General features: G+C 37.3%; 1 protein-coding gene across 1 annotated transcript; it reads right to left on the reverse strand.

Moving 5' to 3' along the window:
- Positions 1-881: 881 nt before the first annotated feature.
- On the reverse strand, positions 882-20,022 carry LOC108682625 (integral membrane protein GPR155). The gene is made up of 17 exons (XM_018171829.2): positions 19,764-20,022; positions 13,583-13,693; positions 11,200-11,438; positions 10,775-10,894; positions 9,801-9,970; positions 9,329-9,435; positions 8,573-8,905; positions 7,701-7,822; positions 7,213-7,381; positions 6,280-6,435; positions 5,669-5,768; positions 4,807-4,999; positions 4,135-4,274; positions 3,355-3,468; positions 2,932-3,007; positions 1,777-2,682; positions 882-1,552 (listed from the first exon to the last, which is right to left on the reverse strand). Exons 1-17 carry the CDS (start codon positions 19,908-19,910, stop codon positions 1,426-1,428), a joined length of 3,330 nt encoding a protein of 1,109 aa, XP_018027318.1. The 5' UTR covers positions 19,911-20,022; the 3' UTR covers positions 882-1,425.
- Between the last annotated feature and the right edge of the window lie 128 nt (positions 20,023-20,150).

The raw sequence follows: 20,150 nt of genomic DNA on the forward strand, positions 1-20,150 counted from the left end.
GTTTCAGCGTAGCTTTTATTCCAATATCACCTAACAATGTCTCATTTGCAGCGCAATTCTAACATACCATTCGCATATGATGTTTGTACGATCAATTATTATCGGTGATAAAGTATCATCGATAGTTTTGAGAACCTCAGACGAGGAGTGAGATTAAATATCGGTCCAAAGGTGGCAAGAGAAACGCAATTGGAACCAAGTTTTGTGCAGTTACCTGAAATTGTGTTAATCCTGGCGCAAGTTATGCAAGTGCACCTAGCAAGCTATAAGAACTAACAAATTGTAAGCAAAATATAACCATGAAAATGAAATGTCGACATTCATTTCCCAATCTTCGAGGATCAATAACGTCGCCAACATGTGACTGTGTGACTTGACTGAAAATATCAAGTGTGGACAATTTTGTATGTAACTAATCAATTAGCATTGCAGTACATACAATTTAACTTGCGGCCGTTTCGCATGTTCACAAATACTCTACTTGACTCGTATGGATTCTAACAATACCACAATCGCCCAACTTTGCTCTACGTCAGTGAAAAATTAGATTTCCTCCTAGTACAAAGTTTTAGACATGAAAAACTCGATAAATGACGGCTGAACGGTGGTTAACAATATTTCTCGTTGTCAGAGTTGGAGTCGCGCAGCGATTCCATACCCATTATGCATATTCATAATTAATTCGCACCGTAAGATAAAATGTTTGCTTCATAAAAAAATATCAAGTTCCTCAACCTTGAATTTTAAGATTATAACACAAATGCAAGCGTAAATTAATTTTTTTTGTTTTTGTCAGATGAAATAACATCGTCAATATTGGTTCGTAATTCTAAATCGACTCACAGCGCAATAAATTAGGTACATAAATGCTTAACAAAACGAAGACACTGTTGATAACAAACGAGAAGACATATGCCCAAAATATTGCCCTCACCTTACCCATGCTTTTTACAAGTTTACGGCAAAAATCAATAGACCGGTCATCAATGGAAACAGTTCGAGGCATGAAGGGTATCGCCAATTTTAATTAAGATTCTTCTCGAGACAGAAAACAACAACCGGGATATTGTCTACTACCTTGATTCCAGACCTTATACATATCCCCGAAATTATCCAGGGTACCTGAGGCAGATAAAACCTGTGTACTCTGCTAGATTAGATCTCCGTGCGTCACGTTTAATGAGTGTTTATTAATATCCACGTATCTCTCCTTAAAATCGGTATTTAAATTAAAATAAGAGTTCAGGATGAACACACATCGGATCAATCCCGCACTACCTTGTTAATCAGTTCCCTACTCCCTCGAAGTTTTGAATATAGGGATAACCTTGCTAATTTGATTCCTCGGGTACCTCGACGTTTTGAATTCACAGAAAACTTTGCTATTTTCCATTCCGAAATTCCCGAAATGTTGAGCAGATTCGATCATTCCAGATGGTGCGCGGCATTCCGGCTGGTGTGGCAGAACGAATAGAAGAGCGGCTGGTCGTGGAAATGGTGCGCGTCGTTGATGTGATGAATAACGCGCCCTGTCAACAGCGCTCGCCCATACCTGTCAAGAGTGTCTTACAGTGAAAAGATATCTAAACGTCATATGATGAGTGCTTGTCATATTGTATGATTAAAAGTCACCTTTAGGTCATAAGACGACCGGATTCACTTTCAGAGCGTCATGAAAATTCATTGAGTAAAAGGGTAATTGTAAATCTGCGTTTTAAGATGAATTTTCTTTTTCTGTTCAACTTCAGATATGACACGCAAGGTCAATCAACTTACCTGACGGCATGAGTGCGATCGTTGGAGAGTCCGACCATGAGTAGCCAATCAACGAGTTCCTGTCCGGCAAAAACGCTCTTGAGCTTCTGCAGCCTCCACTGTCGGTTCCTGACAATATCCCTGCAGCACTGGTCCATATGATACCTCGTGAACTGCTCACAGATCTGCAGGTGTTCCGCAGATACTTCACTGAGAGGCGGCAACTGCACGGTGCTTGTGCCATATCGTACTCGCCTGTACCATCTCATTAAAGGTAACACGATCAGCGTAGAGTCCAAACCAAAGATCGCAGCCGTGATGAGTCCTTGTCCATAGTTGAGAACCGCGTCCAGGAAAACCATCTCAATGTACACCCCAGACACGTCATCGCTGACGAGCGTCCACAGGCACAAGCCGAAGCCTACGATCATGGAACCGCACAGGAACAACAGCAGCACAACGTGACGCATCATTTGGAACTCATCGTCGCGGTCGCGCAAGATTGAGCTCTCTTGTGGTATTGTGAGGCGTGTCGTGTGAGGCTGGTATTGTCGGTACAATGAGTCGCCTGACGGTGCCTCGTGAATGTTCGTTGGTCCCGCTGATATGTTTTCAGAATACGAATGACTGTCAGCGTTTGACGTGACAACGTCTACTGGATGCCTACGAATAGTTTCTGTCTCAGCACCAGACATACTATGGACTTGCCCATCCGGTATATGTAGCTCAGATTCAGGGTCTTCGCCAATTAATACTTTACAGGATTGATTAGTATCTTCCCATGAATTAGTGGCTGGAATATCTTCATCCTTATTCGAAGCCGTTGCAAAACTGCGAGGTTTTAACAAAGAATGGCTTCTTGGAGAGAGTCGATGATGCTTCGACCCCCCAGATGCCGGGCGTAGCTCATGCGTCGGGCTGAACAGGCTGCCCGTAAAGAAAAAAACTCGCAATATTTCCTAATATCGCCCCCCACTCTATGAAACGTATTCAAACTTTCTATTCTTTCGAATAAAATACAAATTTTTGTAGACCCATTATATCCACATTAGCCCATACGTATCTGCATCTGTCTGTCTGTCAAACGGAAATGAACGGTGAGAGGTAACAGTACAATTGTGACATAAATTAAAACTTAAGGAACAAACTCTTGCATAAAATCATCAATTTTCTCACCTATCTGAATCAGAAGACGTCACCTCCACGTCAGAACCATCAGATACAGTGTGACCAATACCTTCGTCGTCGCCAGCTACGAGAAAAGAAAGCAAACGACCATAATTATTAGCAAGACTTACCAACATATTCTAGTGCTTATCAGTCAAACAAAAAACTATTCAATTTTGATGCTGTTCATGTGATATAATATTGCGAGTTTACTGTTATTATAAAAAATAGTGTAAAATGATACGGAAAATAATTTCTAAAAAAATTTGTTGCTGTAAATTTTCCTCTTTGATATTACTATCATACCGCATTATTGATAATATGACCATGTAGGGATCTAGAACATTACAAGCACCTGCCACTGCTCAAATGTTTGTATCTTTATATTATATTAAATTATTGATCCCAGTTTCACAATGGCAGGAAACTCACGAGCTTGACGGTTGAGTGGGGCGACGTCTTCAGGGGACTGGGCGTCGGCCAGGGACGAGTAGGGCTCGTAGCGCTTCTGCTGACGCTGCTGCAGGATCAGGCACACGATCGTGGCTGCCGTGCAAACAATTATTAGTTACCTATAACTTCACATGAAGCTGATTAACAAATGAAGTGTTCCTGAACTCAAGGTGTAATCTCAAACGTTCATTTATACATTTTTGTTCAATTTAACCATAGAATATACCAAGACGAAACGAGAAGGTCGGCTAAATGTTGATGCGTAAATGAAGATAATGCCGATAACACTCTTGTCAACATCTACTTAATGATATTTTTCTAATGAACAATAAAAATCCTCTTCAATGCGTACTTACACAAAAGTTGCTAAGTCGAAAAATGGCTAAAAACTAAAAAAAAATGACTTTAGATGATCAATAACGCTAACTGCAAGTTAAGGTCAAAAATTGCCAATGATGAAAAGAAAACATAAAAGATCGCCGTTCAAGGACCAAAATGACGGCGAGAAGCGATTATGCGAGCTACAATATTGGTACTGAACAAGAGGAACATCTCACTGCATGAAGGGAACATAACGCAACTGTAGATGCTAGAAATTTAAAAGCAAAGAAAATTCCACACAAATTCGCTAAATCTTAGAAGAAAAAAATATTTTGAATACCAGTTCCATCGCAAGTTCAAAAATTCTAGAATACGTAAATTTTCTGTAATATTCTAGACAAAAGATTTAGAATACTAGAGTTTTAGGCGGCATCTCACTGAATAAAGTGAACCAGAGGAGCAGGAGCGCGACGACGGCCTGCGTGGTGCCGTACTGGAAGTTCAGGTCCTGCTTGTCTGCGAGGTCCATCTCGCGCTGCACGACCATCACCAGCACCAGCACCAGCACGCCAGGCACGCTGCAACAACACGGGCACTTAACAATTGTTGATAATGATAAAATATTAAAAAAAATCAATGTACAGGGAAATACACCGATTAAACTTCAGTAATATGCATTGAAGCACAAATAAAAATAACTAAAAAGGTTTCAACTGAAAAAAAAAATTTTCTAGTTGAAGTTAACGTCAAAAAGTTAACGTTAGTTGACTTTTAATGAAATAAAATAAGGTTACCGCCGCCACCTTGAAACTTTTCTCTCATTGCTTTCTAGTCCAGCAAACTTGAGCATATCAGAAGACCAAAAATACTCGTCAATGACAATGTAGGAATAAAACAATAGAAAAAATAAGATTTCATAAGAGACTACATCGAGAAGTGTATTTAACGCTGAGGCCGCATGCTCAGAGAGAGTGCTGAGTAATTGAATATCGAGTGAAACTACGTATATACCGAGCAAGATGAATACCGAGGAATGTTGAATACAGAGTAACATTTAACACTGATCAACATAGATTACGAGTAATATTAAATATTTTTAACCTGCCTCACCCCCATCCAATGACGAGCAGCACAGGGCGCAAGGAGAGCACAAAGCTGAGGGAGCGCCAGCGCAGGAGGAAGAGCGTCGCCGCCAACAGCGCCGTGAAGAAGCGGGAAGAGAACACGCCGAAGGTGACGAGGCAGAACTGCAGGTACAACTGCCACGTCTGCGTGCAGTCCAGCACCGACCACAGCAGTGCACCTGTTCAGACGTACAGTTCAGGATCTCTGGGGTCGTAGTTTAAAGTACTAGTAGCGGTCTAAGTACAAGGAGCGGCCTAAGTACAGGGTGTTTCAGAATTGACGGATCTACAATAAGAAATAAAAACTTAGCAGATTCGGCCGATCCATAATGGAATCGTTATCTTCCATAAATACTCCATAAATTATCGGCCACGCAATACAACTAAGCTGAAAGAACGCGTAACAAGCTGGAGTCATGATAAGTCAATTGAAAGTGACTGGCAAACGCAATTAATGTAAAATGTAATGCTTAAGTAAAAATAATGCTTATGAATGGGAAGTTGTAGTATGATCGACCATAAATATGACTGCGTCCATACAGCATGCCATCTCTCAAAATGGACAACCTAACTGTGTGAACATAGTAGATATCTTATAAACAAACTAACTCATGAATGGCAATGAAACAAAGAATGAATATTGCACTACAAGAGTAAACAAAAATGTAACTCAGTACTCACTGCAGTGAGTGACAGAGAGCGCATTTTTTCGTCGACGAAAACGCGAAGTCACGGACGGACAGACAGACGGACAGACAGACGGACAGACAGACGGACAGACAGACGGACGTGGCGAGCACACTAGTGCATTTTTTTCATAAATGAGAAAATGCGCTAAAAACACCAACCTAGAGACGCGATGCACTGAGAGGCAGCGAGGCAGAGGGTGATGCAGTGAGGAACTTGTCGCCACTTGCGGCACAGCAGAAACACGACCACAACCCACAACTGCAGAATACAACTTGTCTTATTACTTGTACTTTAATACAGCTACGGTCATGTATGTACATTGTACAAGTTATTAACACTATTGATCAATGGAAATTGTGACAGACGCAATGAGGCTTGCACTGAACGTCAAACTGTAGGAAACGATGTATGTACAAGATATTAATAATATAAAAATATCAGTAATATCAATGTAGGTAATGATAAACGCGATAAGGCTCTCACTGAATCTCAAAACAATAATAAACTCTAAAGTCTAAGATAATAATAATATTTCTAGATGGAGACACTGACAGACTCGATCGTCAAAACGTTTATTAACTTGCATGTCTGAAAATAGAAAAATATTTTAAATTGAGATACTGACAGATGTGATCGTCATAACAGTACGAACTTGCATGTCTAAATATATAAAAATATTTTAAATGGAGATACTGACAGACGTGGTCGTCATAACAGTAATAAACTAGCATGTCTCAAGACAGAAAAATATTTAAATGGCGATACTGACGGAGGCGATGAGGCCGACGAGGCTGACTTGCAGCAGGAAGGTCTCGAGTTCACTGACATAGTAGAGCGGATTGATGTGCACCAGCGCCACCATCTTGGCGGAGACCAGCATCAGAGGTGCCGACAAGAACGTGACCGCCACCATGCTGCTAGCCATCTGCAATTATATATCAATTATTATTACATTCACTTATATTAATATTCACCTATGAGTATTGCTTCTGAAGATTCTCACATCTGGTCATTAATGACACGTGTTGCTACAAGAACATTCTGCCATTCAATGCTAATTATATAAACATATATACCTAATTATCAAATATATTTTACAAATGAATTCTAATATTTTAAATACTATTCAAATACTAGACGTGCTTCAAAAAACCAAAGCCAGTTTTGAAATTAGCAGCGAAATAGCACGAAATGATATCAGAACAATTTTCTTTGTTGACCAGTGTTATCCAACCGGCCCATAAATACAAATGGAATAGAGTTACTGCTATGATTAGCATAAAACTAAAATAGTTAGGTAAATTGGAATAGATTACTATGGTAAACTTCAAGCGCGATTCTCTGTTTCCTTTTTCGTTGATAACTTTGGTGAACATTCTGGACAGAAGGATCAAGATCCCTAGGCCTTTCGATACAAACAGTGACAAGTATTTGTGGGAGGTGACAAAAGAGCGAAGATCACCAATTCCATCTAAATTCAAATGGTTTTCCAACCTGCTTGTTCTATTTGATTGTTATATGCTGGAGACCAAATACGTTGACTAACCAACAATTGAAGTCCGTGTTTGCTGTAAAATGGACTTAACATGGCACATATTCATATTAACAGTAATTATAATGTTTTAATAAATAAAATTACGTTAGAAGAATACATTTTCGTTTGTCAACACATTTTTATTCAAACCACTGCAGAAATACGGACCAGGTCAGGCTGTATGTTGTAGTGCGAGGCGAAGACGAAGACAGAGGGGGCCGTAGGGAAGGTGCCGTACAGGAAGCCGTAGTTGCCGTAGTCTTTAGTGACGTTTAAGTTGTCCCCGCCAGGCTTCAATAAGCTCACAAACTCCCGACACACTAACGGCAGCATCAACCTGTTCCACACATGTACATATTTATTCTACCTTTTCATAGGATTATTATTGCATCTCGTTTTCTCAATTAATTTATTTCTTCTCGTCATTCAATTTGGAAATAACAGTAGGTTAATTTTCAAATTTATAAATTTACATCTACGTATTTATTGCACCTAATTCATAGCAATTTGACTGCTCAAGTTTTCTAAATTCATTTCTTCAAATTTTTTAACTTTGAAATAGCAGTTATTCGCGTATCCAATATGTTAATTTATTTGCCAATTCATTATTTTAATGTATTTTTAGGAGGGTTAAATTATTTCTAGACTTGACTGACGTCTTGACAGCGATGAGGATGCCAGGGACGACCAGCGAGGAGCCTCTGAGAGCGGCCACCTGCCCCACCATGCGCACCCCCAGGGCAAACAAGGCGCTTGCACTGAATGCTTGGCCCAACACCTGCACAAATATCACAGTTAAAATACTTATATCATTTATTAAGCTTCAGAGGTATTATTTAATAACAAAATAACATGCGCACCCCCAGGGCAAACAAGGTGCTTGCACTGAATGCTTGGCCCAACACCTGCCCAAACATCACACTCAAAAACCCTACTTCATTAATTAAGCATCAGGAGCATTATTAAATAATTAAATAATATCCGCACCCCCAGGGCAAACAAGGCGCACAGAAGACTTGGCAAACACCAGCCCCCCTCATTACACTTAACTAATTAAGCTATTTTTGTTTGTTAGGCAAGCTTAGGCTACATGTTTCAGTATCTTTCAACTAAAATTTAAAAAGTTAATATCTTCAACTGAGCATATTCAAAGGAGAAGAAACTTATCTTGTTATTTAGTTCAACATATGGATAATTTTGAATTAATCGGCATATAGTTCGAGTCTAAATTTAACTAAAATAACGGCAGGTATTCTGTCGTTGTAAATAAATTTCACCCATAACAATTTTGTTGTACGTTTCAAGTAATTTTTGATATTTCCAGTCCAGATTGTAAATAATGATGTAAATTATAATTATATTAAAAATTATAAATATGAGCAACTCAAACAGAAACGACAATATTATACATACGGTAGGTCTTAGAGACTTTCACAAATTAGGTGGTAGTAATGTGTCACTTAAAATGTAACGTCAAACTAATTCGAAAGCATTTACTAGTACGAAAACAAAACAAAAATTATCTGACCGACAGCGTGCCCTCCAGGAGCTGCGGAAGATGATGCTTGAACAAGACGTTGCAAACAATGCCCAGTATAGACATTGTAACCACTGGGTTAAGGAGGATGCCTTGAATTGTTTTCCTCAGGAACTGAAATTTCTTGAACGAAGATCTCATATTTCTAGTCTCCCTGATGACGTTGCTTATCTCAAGGGGCTGTTCTGAACTGGTGGTGGTGGTGGTGGTGCTGGAGGTGGCATCTGAAGAACAACTTATGTTGTCGCTGTCTAAAGAGTTTGCTGGACGGTTTGCTGTGGAAGATCGTTTGTTCCTTTGGGCTGCTTTAATATTCTTGCCAGCCTGGTAACAAAAAAAAAAACAGGTTAATTGAAATGGGGCGGCTGTAGATAGATTTTTAGATTGAATAAATCAAAAGGGAACTTGCAGTTTCTATGAGTTCTGCAAGAATATATTGTAATTTTATCATAGGTAAAATGATAACAAATTTAAAAAATCATACAACTAGACACAGACAAATGAAATTAAAAGGCAGTGGTTTTTATTCTTTACTTCTATCTCGTTGCTAGTAATTTGGTTAGATTGATTTATCATTTTAGTTCAGCTGATTTTGATTTTTTAAATTATTACTACTGTTTTAACAGCAATTAGCCCTTTCGATGGAAATAAATCATTTTCAAATTATGAACATTCTGCTATAGGAACCAAAAAATGAAACAAAATCAAATATTTTCATGATACTAGTAGCATACTAAATGAACTCACCTCCATGAGCACAAAGCCCACTGGGTTGAGGAAGACCAGGGAGATGGGTGCCAGCAGGTACAGGTATGATGGGTAGTCTGGATGAGTGACTCCATACAGAGCCTTCACTGCAAACAAGGCCTTGTAGTGAACAACTGATAGCACAGTCCTTAATGTTTCAATAGTTGGTGCTTTAGAAATTAGTTTGCATAGTGGAAGTTGTTTTCAATATTTGAGCAAAAGAAGGATACATCTGGTAGCATTTATTAATGTAAATTGTTGAACAAAAATATAATATTATTATTCAAAATAATATAGGTAGATATGTACCCGGTATCTATGCTAAAGAAGTGAAAATTTGCTTTGCATATCGAAAGAATTCTTAGAAGCAAAATACAAATGAGGGATGTCTAGAAGATCTAAATAATTTCTGCAAAGTGAATTTTCAGTTATATATTAGTAACTGATCTATATAAAAATAGTAGCTCATTACCTATAGGGTAGCCCAGAGCAAAGTCATTGCTCTGGGTGCAGAAGATGGCATAAAGTCCAGCCTTGCTGAAGTCAGTAGGTCGATGGACAAGTAAAGTGATGATGGCCACCAGCACAAACACTACGCTCTTTGCCAGGCAGATGGAACAGAGGAACAACCAGTTGACGGAGCTGGGGTAGAAATCATTCAGGTGAAATTTATTTTAATAGGCAAGAGAACATAGTACAATAACACTTTGTAAACCAAGCATATTCAAGCTGATTGATATAATATTTTCATATATTTGCAATTGTGTGAATAAATGTTGTACTAATGATGAGGATGATACAATCTGTGAACCTGTACTTCAAGGTAAAAAGCTAAATAAGATCATCAAATATTTTTTAGAACAATGTCTACATGAATTTCTTTTGATGTATACATTATTCAATTATTACAAGAACTCATCTGTTCTGATTTTGACCTCTCAAAAGCTCAATAGAATAAGTGCAAGTAAAATGAATCAAGTTTTAATGTGAAGGTAAAATACAGATGCAGCACAAAAACTTCAATCAATTTATTTCCAGAATTATTGGTTACCCTAGGAACAATCAACAATTGCAGAGTCTCAATTGCAGATCTATATTGATGTTATATGCATATATAGGTGCTGTATATAGGCTTTTATAGGTACTCAATGAATAGTTAATTAAGAAATTCTTTGCACATTATTAACTTTTTCCAAATTATTCATAAAGAGATGTAGTCATTTTTTTAGCGTAAGTTTTTTAATCCTTTTTGGAGAGCAGTTGAATAGTCTGATTAAACTTTAAACCAAGATAATAATTGAAATATAACAATGATTGAAAAATAAAAAAATTCTACATATATACTGCTGCAGTCTAGATTAAAGCAAGCTGTAAATATCAGCTATTACAGATTTCTGAGAGCTTACAATGCAACTATTTGGTAACTAACTGAGCAAATTATCTCACCTGAAATCCAGTTTAGCAAGGGACAGGAATATCAGGGCAGGGAGAGAGAAGTAGCTTACAAATGTATTAAGACCCTTGGCTTCTGTCTGGGATATGATGTTGCTTCGACCAGCAACATACCTGCAAAATTGAGGGATGGAGTTGATGAAAATTACTAATTCATAAGATGATTAAGTTAATCAGATTAACTATACTATTAAACATTCAATGACAATAAAATGAATGCTATGAACATACTCATTGTAAATTGCTATTTACATTAATATATGATCCAATACAAACAAAAGAAAAATCTTGAGATGATGGCAATTGGGTACTTAAAATACAACAAGTCAAACTTCTTGAATAATTCAAACAGTAATTATTATTCTCATAGAATAACTCCCTTTTTACAAAACACAGCAATACAAAACACAGCAACTTACCCACAAAGAATAATGGCAAAACACTGTATTACAGCAATGTAGAGGTTGGAAAAGTCAACACTTGAATCTTGATCAGCCTCAGAAGACCCTGAATCAGGCAGTTCCAATGTTGTCTCAGCCATGGCTCTAACAATCCCTCTACTTGTCATTGACTTATTGTGGTAAATTGCTTTCAAACTCTTTTCATCATTAGGATTCAAAGTTGCATTATCAGTGAGGTATTCAGGTTGACTATACTCCTGAAAAGAAAAATGCACACAAATTCAAACAGAGGCATAACTAATAACTTGTATAACTACGAGGCAGTACAACTGTACAAGCCATGACATGAAAAACTCCAACATTATGATGAAAATTCTAAACTCCAGAATGACTGAGAATGTATGAGCTCAAGTTCATTTATGAGACCTATAAGTAAACCAGTGAACTTGAGTAAAGTATCCTGGATACCAGCATTATCATACATAAAAAATTAGTTTAAATCTTGGGTAAATGAGGAAGGTAAAAATGAACTAATTTTAAAAAATCTCTGGTTTGTCACTATGTGACAGTATGAAAAATAAACTTTTCTTAATTTATGAAGATCAGATAATACCATTTAATTGAGAGGTATTACTTTAGATTAAGTGCATCCAAAAATAGGGTGTTTTTTTTAATTATAGTCAGATGGGGTAAGACAGGACCGAAATCACTAACAAGCCTGTAGCATCTATACCATGAATAACTAAAAAACCCTAAACCTATCACAAGGTGTAGTTATGCAATGGGCTTCTAAGCTACAACTCAAACGTTTTGCAACTAACATAGTTTTCTGTACATATTGAAAAAAGTGAGCTGGTCCCATCTTACCCCATTGGGGTAAGATGGGACCAGGCTGGGGTAAGAAAGGACCAACAGGTAATTCTTATGTTACAAGGTTTTTAATAAAAGTACAAATCTGATATTCAATATTATCCATATAGAAACACATTATTTGATTAATCAACCACTTGTTACTGTTTTGTGTTGTGGGAAGTCAACTCTAATATCAGTCACATTGAAGTTTTTGTTACAAGAAAACTTTGTTAAGCATAGTAATAGGGGGTTGGCTTTGGTTCATTGTAGAGCACTGCTAGTTTCTTCATGTATACGGTATTCCATTAGTGTCATTGCCTGAAAAATTTATCAAATTGATAATAAAACCAATGGATAATAACTTAAGTATCAAACCACATGTGTTTTCTTGCTAACTGCATTTGTGGTGCACTTCTTCAAACATAGCTCATGCCCTCTCACAGAGTTGTGATCATAATTATTTTTCATATTTAACACAATGATTTTCCCCCCCCCCCATTCCTGCACATAGTTCTGCAGCTCACTAATGGGAAGAGACATCCCTATTTTCTATATCCCTTTGATGCAATTTAAAATAGTGCATTAAATTTTTCTAATTAAAAAAGCTAACAAGTTATAATGAAGTTTGAGCAAAAGAGAACAAATTTGACCAAAATACTCCATGTACTACACAATAATATATTCATTTAAAAACTATTTTTTGATAATCTGTAGGCTAATAGAGGACCATTTGTGGGGTAAGACAGGACTGTTTGTGGGTAAGATAGGACCACTTGTGTGGTAAACAGGATCATTTAATGGTCCTGTCTTACCCCATGTCCGGTCCTTTTTTACCCCATTTTAGAATACATGTCAAGCAGGTAGGAATGCTATGAATGATGGTAGCAGGTAGGAATGCCTAGTGTGTCTAAAAAGTTGCATATTACTCGAGGTAACCTGCCTACATCCACAAACCTGGCCAAAAAAATTTTTGTCATTAGATAGAGCTTATTTCCCAAACAGGGTTAACTATTTTGTGACCCTTCTTTACATATGGTTCCAAAGGCCGGATCTCTTGTGAATCAAGTCACGAAAAGTTCAAGAATCGGCAACAGGCCATGGGCCTATTTCTTCAACGCCGACACTTCTATTCTCTCTGGTACGGCACTTGCACTACGAGTCTACGACTACGGCCCAGGAACGCCGTACGCGTACCGCGGCGTATACTACGTACCAGATGACAAAAATCTACTCAAAAAATGTTTTTTTTTTTTAATCGTCAAATGCATGAGTATTAACACATTTATCTTTAATATTTAATCAGCTATTTTTCTTGGAACTGGATACTTTAATCCTTTTTTTTCGTAGAAGACTAACGGCCTAACGCTGACAGAGCCAGAGCCCTTACACTCTACGATCAGCTGTTACGGTTCTTCCCAGGTTAAAAATAAACACAATATGGGGTAAATCTTAACGGTTGAATAATGATACCCCAAAAAATCCTTTGTTAATTAAATCACAAAGATGCTGTGAGCCTTACGAAATGAAAAACATGCATTTCAACTCGTACCTTGGAAATGAGGATCCCGTTTACAAAAATCCCCTCACTGCCTCCACTCGTTGGTCGGTCAATTAGTTCATAGCATGCCATGGGCAAGCTCATGAAGCCGTAGTGGAAGACCTGTAATAAAACAAGGAACATATTTTAAATTTTCAAGTAAAAATATAGTTTATTATTATTATATAATACTGCACAATTATACCATACATTAATTTTTATTCCATTACTGCAGTATTCAAAAAATCAATATTAAACCCAACTTAGTGCGATCATTTTCGCCAGTCCCAAGCCCATAACTCATTCAAATCCCATGGTTGAATTAATACACATTCAATCATGGTCTAACCCTATTTGGGTCAATAAAAAAACACTACTCATTACTGATATGTGCTGTAGCGAATATGAACTACATTTTTTAGTTGGCCACGTTTCTTAGTAAAGTAAAAAGACTCTCGTTGTTTTTCAATAACAACTTATAACTATCATCGATTTAAAACAGATACAAATTAAATTTGAAACAAATCTCAGTATTGGTGTGCTACGAAGCATATCGCCGAGTTTTTTTGCTCTCCTCTGTATTTATCAAAACTAAATTGTTGAGAATATGTGTTGTGTAACGATAGGCTCAGTTAGGATAGGTTAGTTTGAGAAAGTTGGGTTAGGTTGTGATAGTTAGTTTAGGTTGAGATAATTGAGTTAGGTTGAGATAGTTTAGGTAGAGATAGTTGGGTTAGGTTAAGATATTTGGATTAGGTTGAGATAGTTGGGTTAGGTTGAGATATTTGGGTTAGGTTGAGATATTTGGGTTAGGTTGAGATAGTTGGGTTAGGTTGAGATAGTTAGGTTAGGTTGAGATAGTTGGGTTAGGTTGAAATTGTTGGGTTCGGTTGAGATAGTTGGGTTCGGTTGAGATAGTTGGGTTAGGTCGAGATAGTTGGGTTTGGTTGGATTAATTTACGTTAGATTATATTCGGTTATTTGTTTTTGCATCATAATGACTGAACCTGAACTTTTACTTAACATAGTACCTAACCTGACCTAAATATTCTCTTAGAAATTGGGCTTCTTTCAAAACGAAGCTGGCTAAATAATTTTTGACAATTCATGCGACGGCATATTCGCATCCATGTTGGAATGCTGCTCATCATATGATTTCATTCGTCCTCGCTCATTTTTTCTTTGCATTTATTCGTTATTCCTCTCTTTTTTAGGTTGAGATAATTGAGTTAGGTTGAGATAGTTTAGGTAGAGATAGTTGGGTTAGGTTAAGATATTTGGATTAGGTTGAGATAGTTGGGTTACGTTGAGATAGTTGGGTTAGGTTGAGATAGTTGGGTTAGGTTGAGATAGTTGGGTTAGGCTGAGATAGTTAGGTTAGGTTGAGATAGTTAGGTTAGGTTGAGATAGTTAGGTTAGGTTGAGATATTTGTGTTAGGTTGAGATAGTTTGGTTAGGTTAAGATAGTTAGGTTAGGTTAAGATAGTTAGGTCATGTTGAGATAGTTGAGTTAGGTTGAGATAGTTGGGTTAGGTTGAGATAGTTGGTTAGGTTGAGATATTTGTGTTTGGTCGAGATAGTTGGGTTTGGTTGGATTAATTTACGTTAGATTATATTCGGTTATTTGTTTTTGCATCATAATGACTGAACCTGATTTTTTACTTAAAATAGTACCTAACCCGACCTAAATATTCTCTTAAAAATTAGGTTTCTTACAAAACGAAGCTGACTAAATAATTTTTGACAGTTCATGCGACGGCAAATTCGCATTCATTTTGGAGTACTGCTCTTCATATGATTACATTCGTTCTCGCTCAACTTTTCTTTGCATTTATTCCTCTCTTTCCTTCAATGTTTGTCGGCAGTCGTGCCAGAATCTGCGGCGAAGGAAAGTTCGGCGATTTCAAAAATTCCAAGAATTTCTCATCAACGGGAGGATGCATGAAGGGGGGATGCCGTGTGGGAGGATACATGAAGGCCATTAATATCTACATTTTACTAGACAGTATTTAGGTGAGAAACCGGTGAACGTTGAAAACCGAGAGAAGAATGATTTATTGCTCAATTTATACACCAAAATTAATATAATCAACTATATGGCCAGGTTCTTGCAAGTCTTGGGACTGAAAGACCAATGAGAATTTTATACCGTTTGGATCGCTTTCTAACGCACTATCATTGAATAATTGGAAGAATATAACGACATATTTTCATTTTAGAACATTTTTATTTTTTTCTGTGTGAAAAAGTCGTAGAAAAGACATTTCATTCTCATTGTACCTTTTTAAAAACTGGGCTTCGTACACGGGGCTACGTATATATATGGTATTAAAAAATATGGTAAAGTCTCTAGTACAAAACACAGATTTTTTTAATAACTAATTTTTATGCATGTAGCAGGTTTTCCAATGCAAGGTTATTCAAGTTCAAATTGAATAATTTTTCTCCGAATTCTAACATTTTCGCCGAATTTATTTGGTTAGACATCGTCTGAATCGTAGTAGTTCAATCAATGATTGACGAAGCAACTTGGTTACAAATTTAACTTGAGATTTGCAAACTAAGTTTATTTTTAAACTGCGAATTTGAACTATAGGAACGTCATTCAAACATCAGCAAGAGTTCATACTGTGATATCCGATTTCAGGACAACCTGAACCTGAAAAATTGTCATGTATACGAAAAACATTCATTATTATTCACGCTGGGGCCTCTCCTATATACTTACGAGTAAATATCACACGTACGTGGCCACGAATCGGCGTCGCTGAAGCTGATGATGTTAGTGTTAAGAAAAAGAAATTAAATCTATGGAGCATGTTGTGGATAAAACTATATATATGTGGAGAATTCGTCGGAATTATTTGTGATATCAACACATGAATATTAAAAAAAAATTAATTCCTATCATTAACTACTATATATATGTAATATCTTACAGTGTTAATTTTAATATTAAATAATGTTAAATTTATGTAAACGTAGGTATAGGTTTCGTGTAAGGTTAATAAATCGAGAACTCAAGTCAAGTAAGTAGATCAAAGGCCGTCACCAGAGGGCACTAGGTCCAACTATATGCAGGCTACGATCGATATACTTATCAGGAGCTAACCTTAATGGGTTCAATTGCATCTATTGCATCACAGCCATGCATTTAACTGCTCTGAACTGCACCACCAACTGCTCTGAACTGCACCACCAACTGCTCTGAACTGCATCACCAACTGCTCTGAACTGCACCACCAACTGCTCTGAACTGCACCATCAACTGCTCTGAACTGCACCACCAAGCAGTCATTAATGCTCGCTGATGAGACGAAAGCACACGCGATTGATTATAAAATGCATTAATGGTTAGATTATTTAAATTCGCTCAATGACCTAGTCTATAAATTCACTCGCAGGACGCTATAGAGGTCAGTTATTTATATCACTAAGTGTTACACGGAGCACGTTGACACACATCCTGAGAGCAGGGGTAATCCTATTAGTTATTACATCCATCCTTAGACATAATATATATGTAACTATGTGAGTGTTTATAGATAGCGAGTGTTTGCTTATCTTAGTTCCTATGCTTGGCAACTATGAAGTATTACATGTCTAGGGTAACATCTCCCCTTCTCTCTGATCTAGAAGTTGAGAAGTTTCATGTCAAGAGAAAGGAATCGAATGGTTCCTTAATATGTGGAGAGAATTTATATGGTTTATCACAATATCGATTGATAAGCGGAAAACTCTGTTTTTTTAATTAAGAGTGAGCTACAATTTTATTAAAAATGGTAAATCAAATTGTGATCGATAAATTTAATCTCACACTTCTAAAGATTTAAGATGGAAAAAATATCGCATATAGTTATGCTTTTTCTCATCTATTTACCTCCCATTGAACTCGTTATTGATTCACCTCAGTGCCCCAGAACCTTTCACCTCGTGTTGGACAAATTCATTAGATGTCCTAGCTCTGATGAATAATTATGTTCGATCGTTTCTTTCTGCGAATTATAAGGTGATTCTTATTGCCTATAGGAACGTGTTAATTTCAATATATATCCAGGAGCTACAATAAACAATCATGAAGCATCGCGCCATATCTGTTATATACCCTTATCAAGTATAAATTAAATCAACAAACAGATGAGGACTAACTTCTAATCAAATAAACTTCCATCTCGAATGCCTACCGAATTTCTCAGCACATAGCGACATATTTTAAAAATTGTTGAGCCCATTAAATAGTGCGAAATGGCGCAGTTCGATAGAGCGTTGTAGGGCTGCATGACCACGATCCTGATTTTCATCACAGCTTCTTATCATATTCTTATCGTATTTTTATAACCATATCGTATTTTCATACCCTTACGTGGTATTTTTATACCCTTGTCTATTATTATAACCTTGTCTTATTTCTATATTTTTGTGGTATTTTTATACCCTTGTGTTGTATATCCTCGTTGTATTTTATACCCAAGCTGTATTTTTATACCCTTGTCGTATGCTCACACCTTTGTCGTATTTTATACCCTTGTCATATTTTCATACCCTTGCAGCAATTTCATACCTTTCTAGTATTTTTATACCCTTGTCGTATTTTCATATCCTTGTCGTATTTTAATACCCTTGTCGCATTTTCATACCTATGCGATATGTTTAAACCTTTGTCATATTTTTATACCTTTAACCTTGTAACATTTTATTACCCTTGTCATACCCTTGTATATAACTCTTAATTTATTGTTCCCTCATCAATAACGAGTTTGATCAAACGACAGAAAATCGCGATGGATATGGAATGCATATAGCTGTCTAATTCGTTTTCCGGGCTTCATAACACAATTGATTAGTTACACTTATTTTAATCACATGTATTGCTTGATGCATCACGAAACAACAAATAAAACCTTATTCCAGACGACCAAGACCTCATTTTCTCGCCAAATGTCAACGAAAGCAATTATTCATACTGAACCTTTGCGCAACCTCAAACCGGCACTGCTTCGTGTGTAATCGAGGATATTGATCACTGCTTCATGTATAATCGAGGATATTGATCACTGCTTCATGTATAATCGAGGATATTGATCACTGCTTCATGTATAATCGAGGATATTGATCACTGCTTCATGTATAATCGAGGATATTGATCACTGCTTCAGGTATTATCGAAGATATTGATCACGTATAATCGAGGATATTGATCACTGCTTCATGTATAATCGATGATATTGATCGCTGCTTCATGTATACCTACTCTATATTGTTCAGATAGCAGTTTACCATCATACAGATGCATTATAATTGCAGTATGCATGTCTGATGTTTCCTCGGGTCCAGCTTCGCATATAATTTTATTCAGTATTTTCATTTTAGAAGACGATAAAAACATTTCAATTGTAGAAATATACATTTCTGTATTATATTTGAGCAACCTTCATTCAGTTTGACGTAAAAACATTAGGACTGTAGGCAGCAAGGCTGCCAGAAACAATAAACAAAAAAGCTATGCCAAAATAATCATCTTCAATTATGCCGAGCGCCCTATATCTCACTCCTGTGCAGAGCGCCCCATACCTCACTCCTGTGCAGAGCGCCCTATATCTCACTCCTGTGCAGAGCGCCCCATATCTCACTCCTGTGCAGAGCGCCCTATATCTCACTCCTGTGCAGAGCGCCCCATATCTCACTCCTGTGCAGAGCGCCCTATATCTCACTCCTGTGCAGAGCGCCCCATACCTCACTCCTATGCAGAGCGACATAACTGGACAGGGTGGCCCAGCAGTTAGAGTTCAGAATACCAAAATTGTGGCAGTGACCTGGGGGTTCGATCCAAGGTACCTGCGACAGTTCTGGGACCATACTTTCAAAACTGGCTAAGTGAACGTAAGTACCTACGCTCTATTTTCTTGTTCATGATTGGTGGATTTTGTTCGAAAGGCCGTCAATTATTGGCTGATGAACTTACGATCTCTTAACTTTTTTTGAAAGTATAGGCTCAGCTGGTCAGAATCAGCAAGGTGGCCGGGCGGGTAAGCACAGCAAAATTGTATCAGTGAGTTGCGTGTTCGAGACCCGCAAAAAACTGAAAATTCTACGTTATTTAAAACTGCCGACAGGTGTAACGGCCTAATCAACGCTGTCATCGCTATTATATATTATGGTATTAATTATATTTATTATTATTATGATAACTCACCCCTTTGCAGAGCGCGGTCTTGAGTACAGTGACGTGACCATGTCCATTATAGTTGCTGCTGAAATAGGTGCTGAGGCAGAGCCCCGTCAGGCTCAGGATGATCACCATGAGGCAGGCCGGTAAAAACCGCGACATCGGACGAAGCATTTCGTCGTGTACAATTCTTCTTTGGTATTTAATATCAATTCATCCCTAGCTATCCGGCTTGATTAGTTTCACATTCACGCACTAAAATGTGGTTAGATATATTCCTATTTCTGTAAAATAAAATATTAATTAGTGACAAGTAACTTCCTAAGACTTAACAAAAGCATAATAAGTCAAATCAAATAGCTAAATAATGCATAGTGACATTATTAAATGAGATTTATAATGAGAAAAATAGCA

The sequence above is a fragment of the Hyalella azteca genome, unplaced genomic scaffold (assembly GCF_000764305.2).
Source record: "Hyalella azteca isolate HAZT.00-mixed unplaced genomic scaffold, Hazt_2.0.2 contig3210, whole genome shotgun sequence".
In the NCBI taxonomy this organism is placed as follows: Eukaryota; Metazoa; Arthropoda; class Malacostraca; order Amphipoda; family Hyalellidae; genus Hyalella; species Hyalella azteca.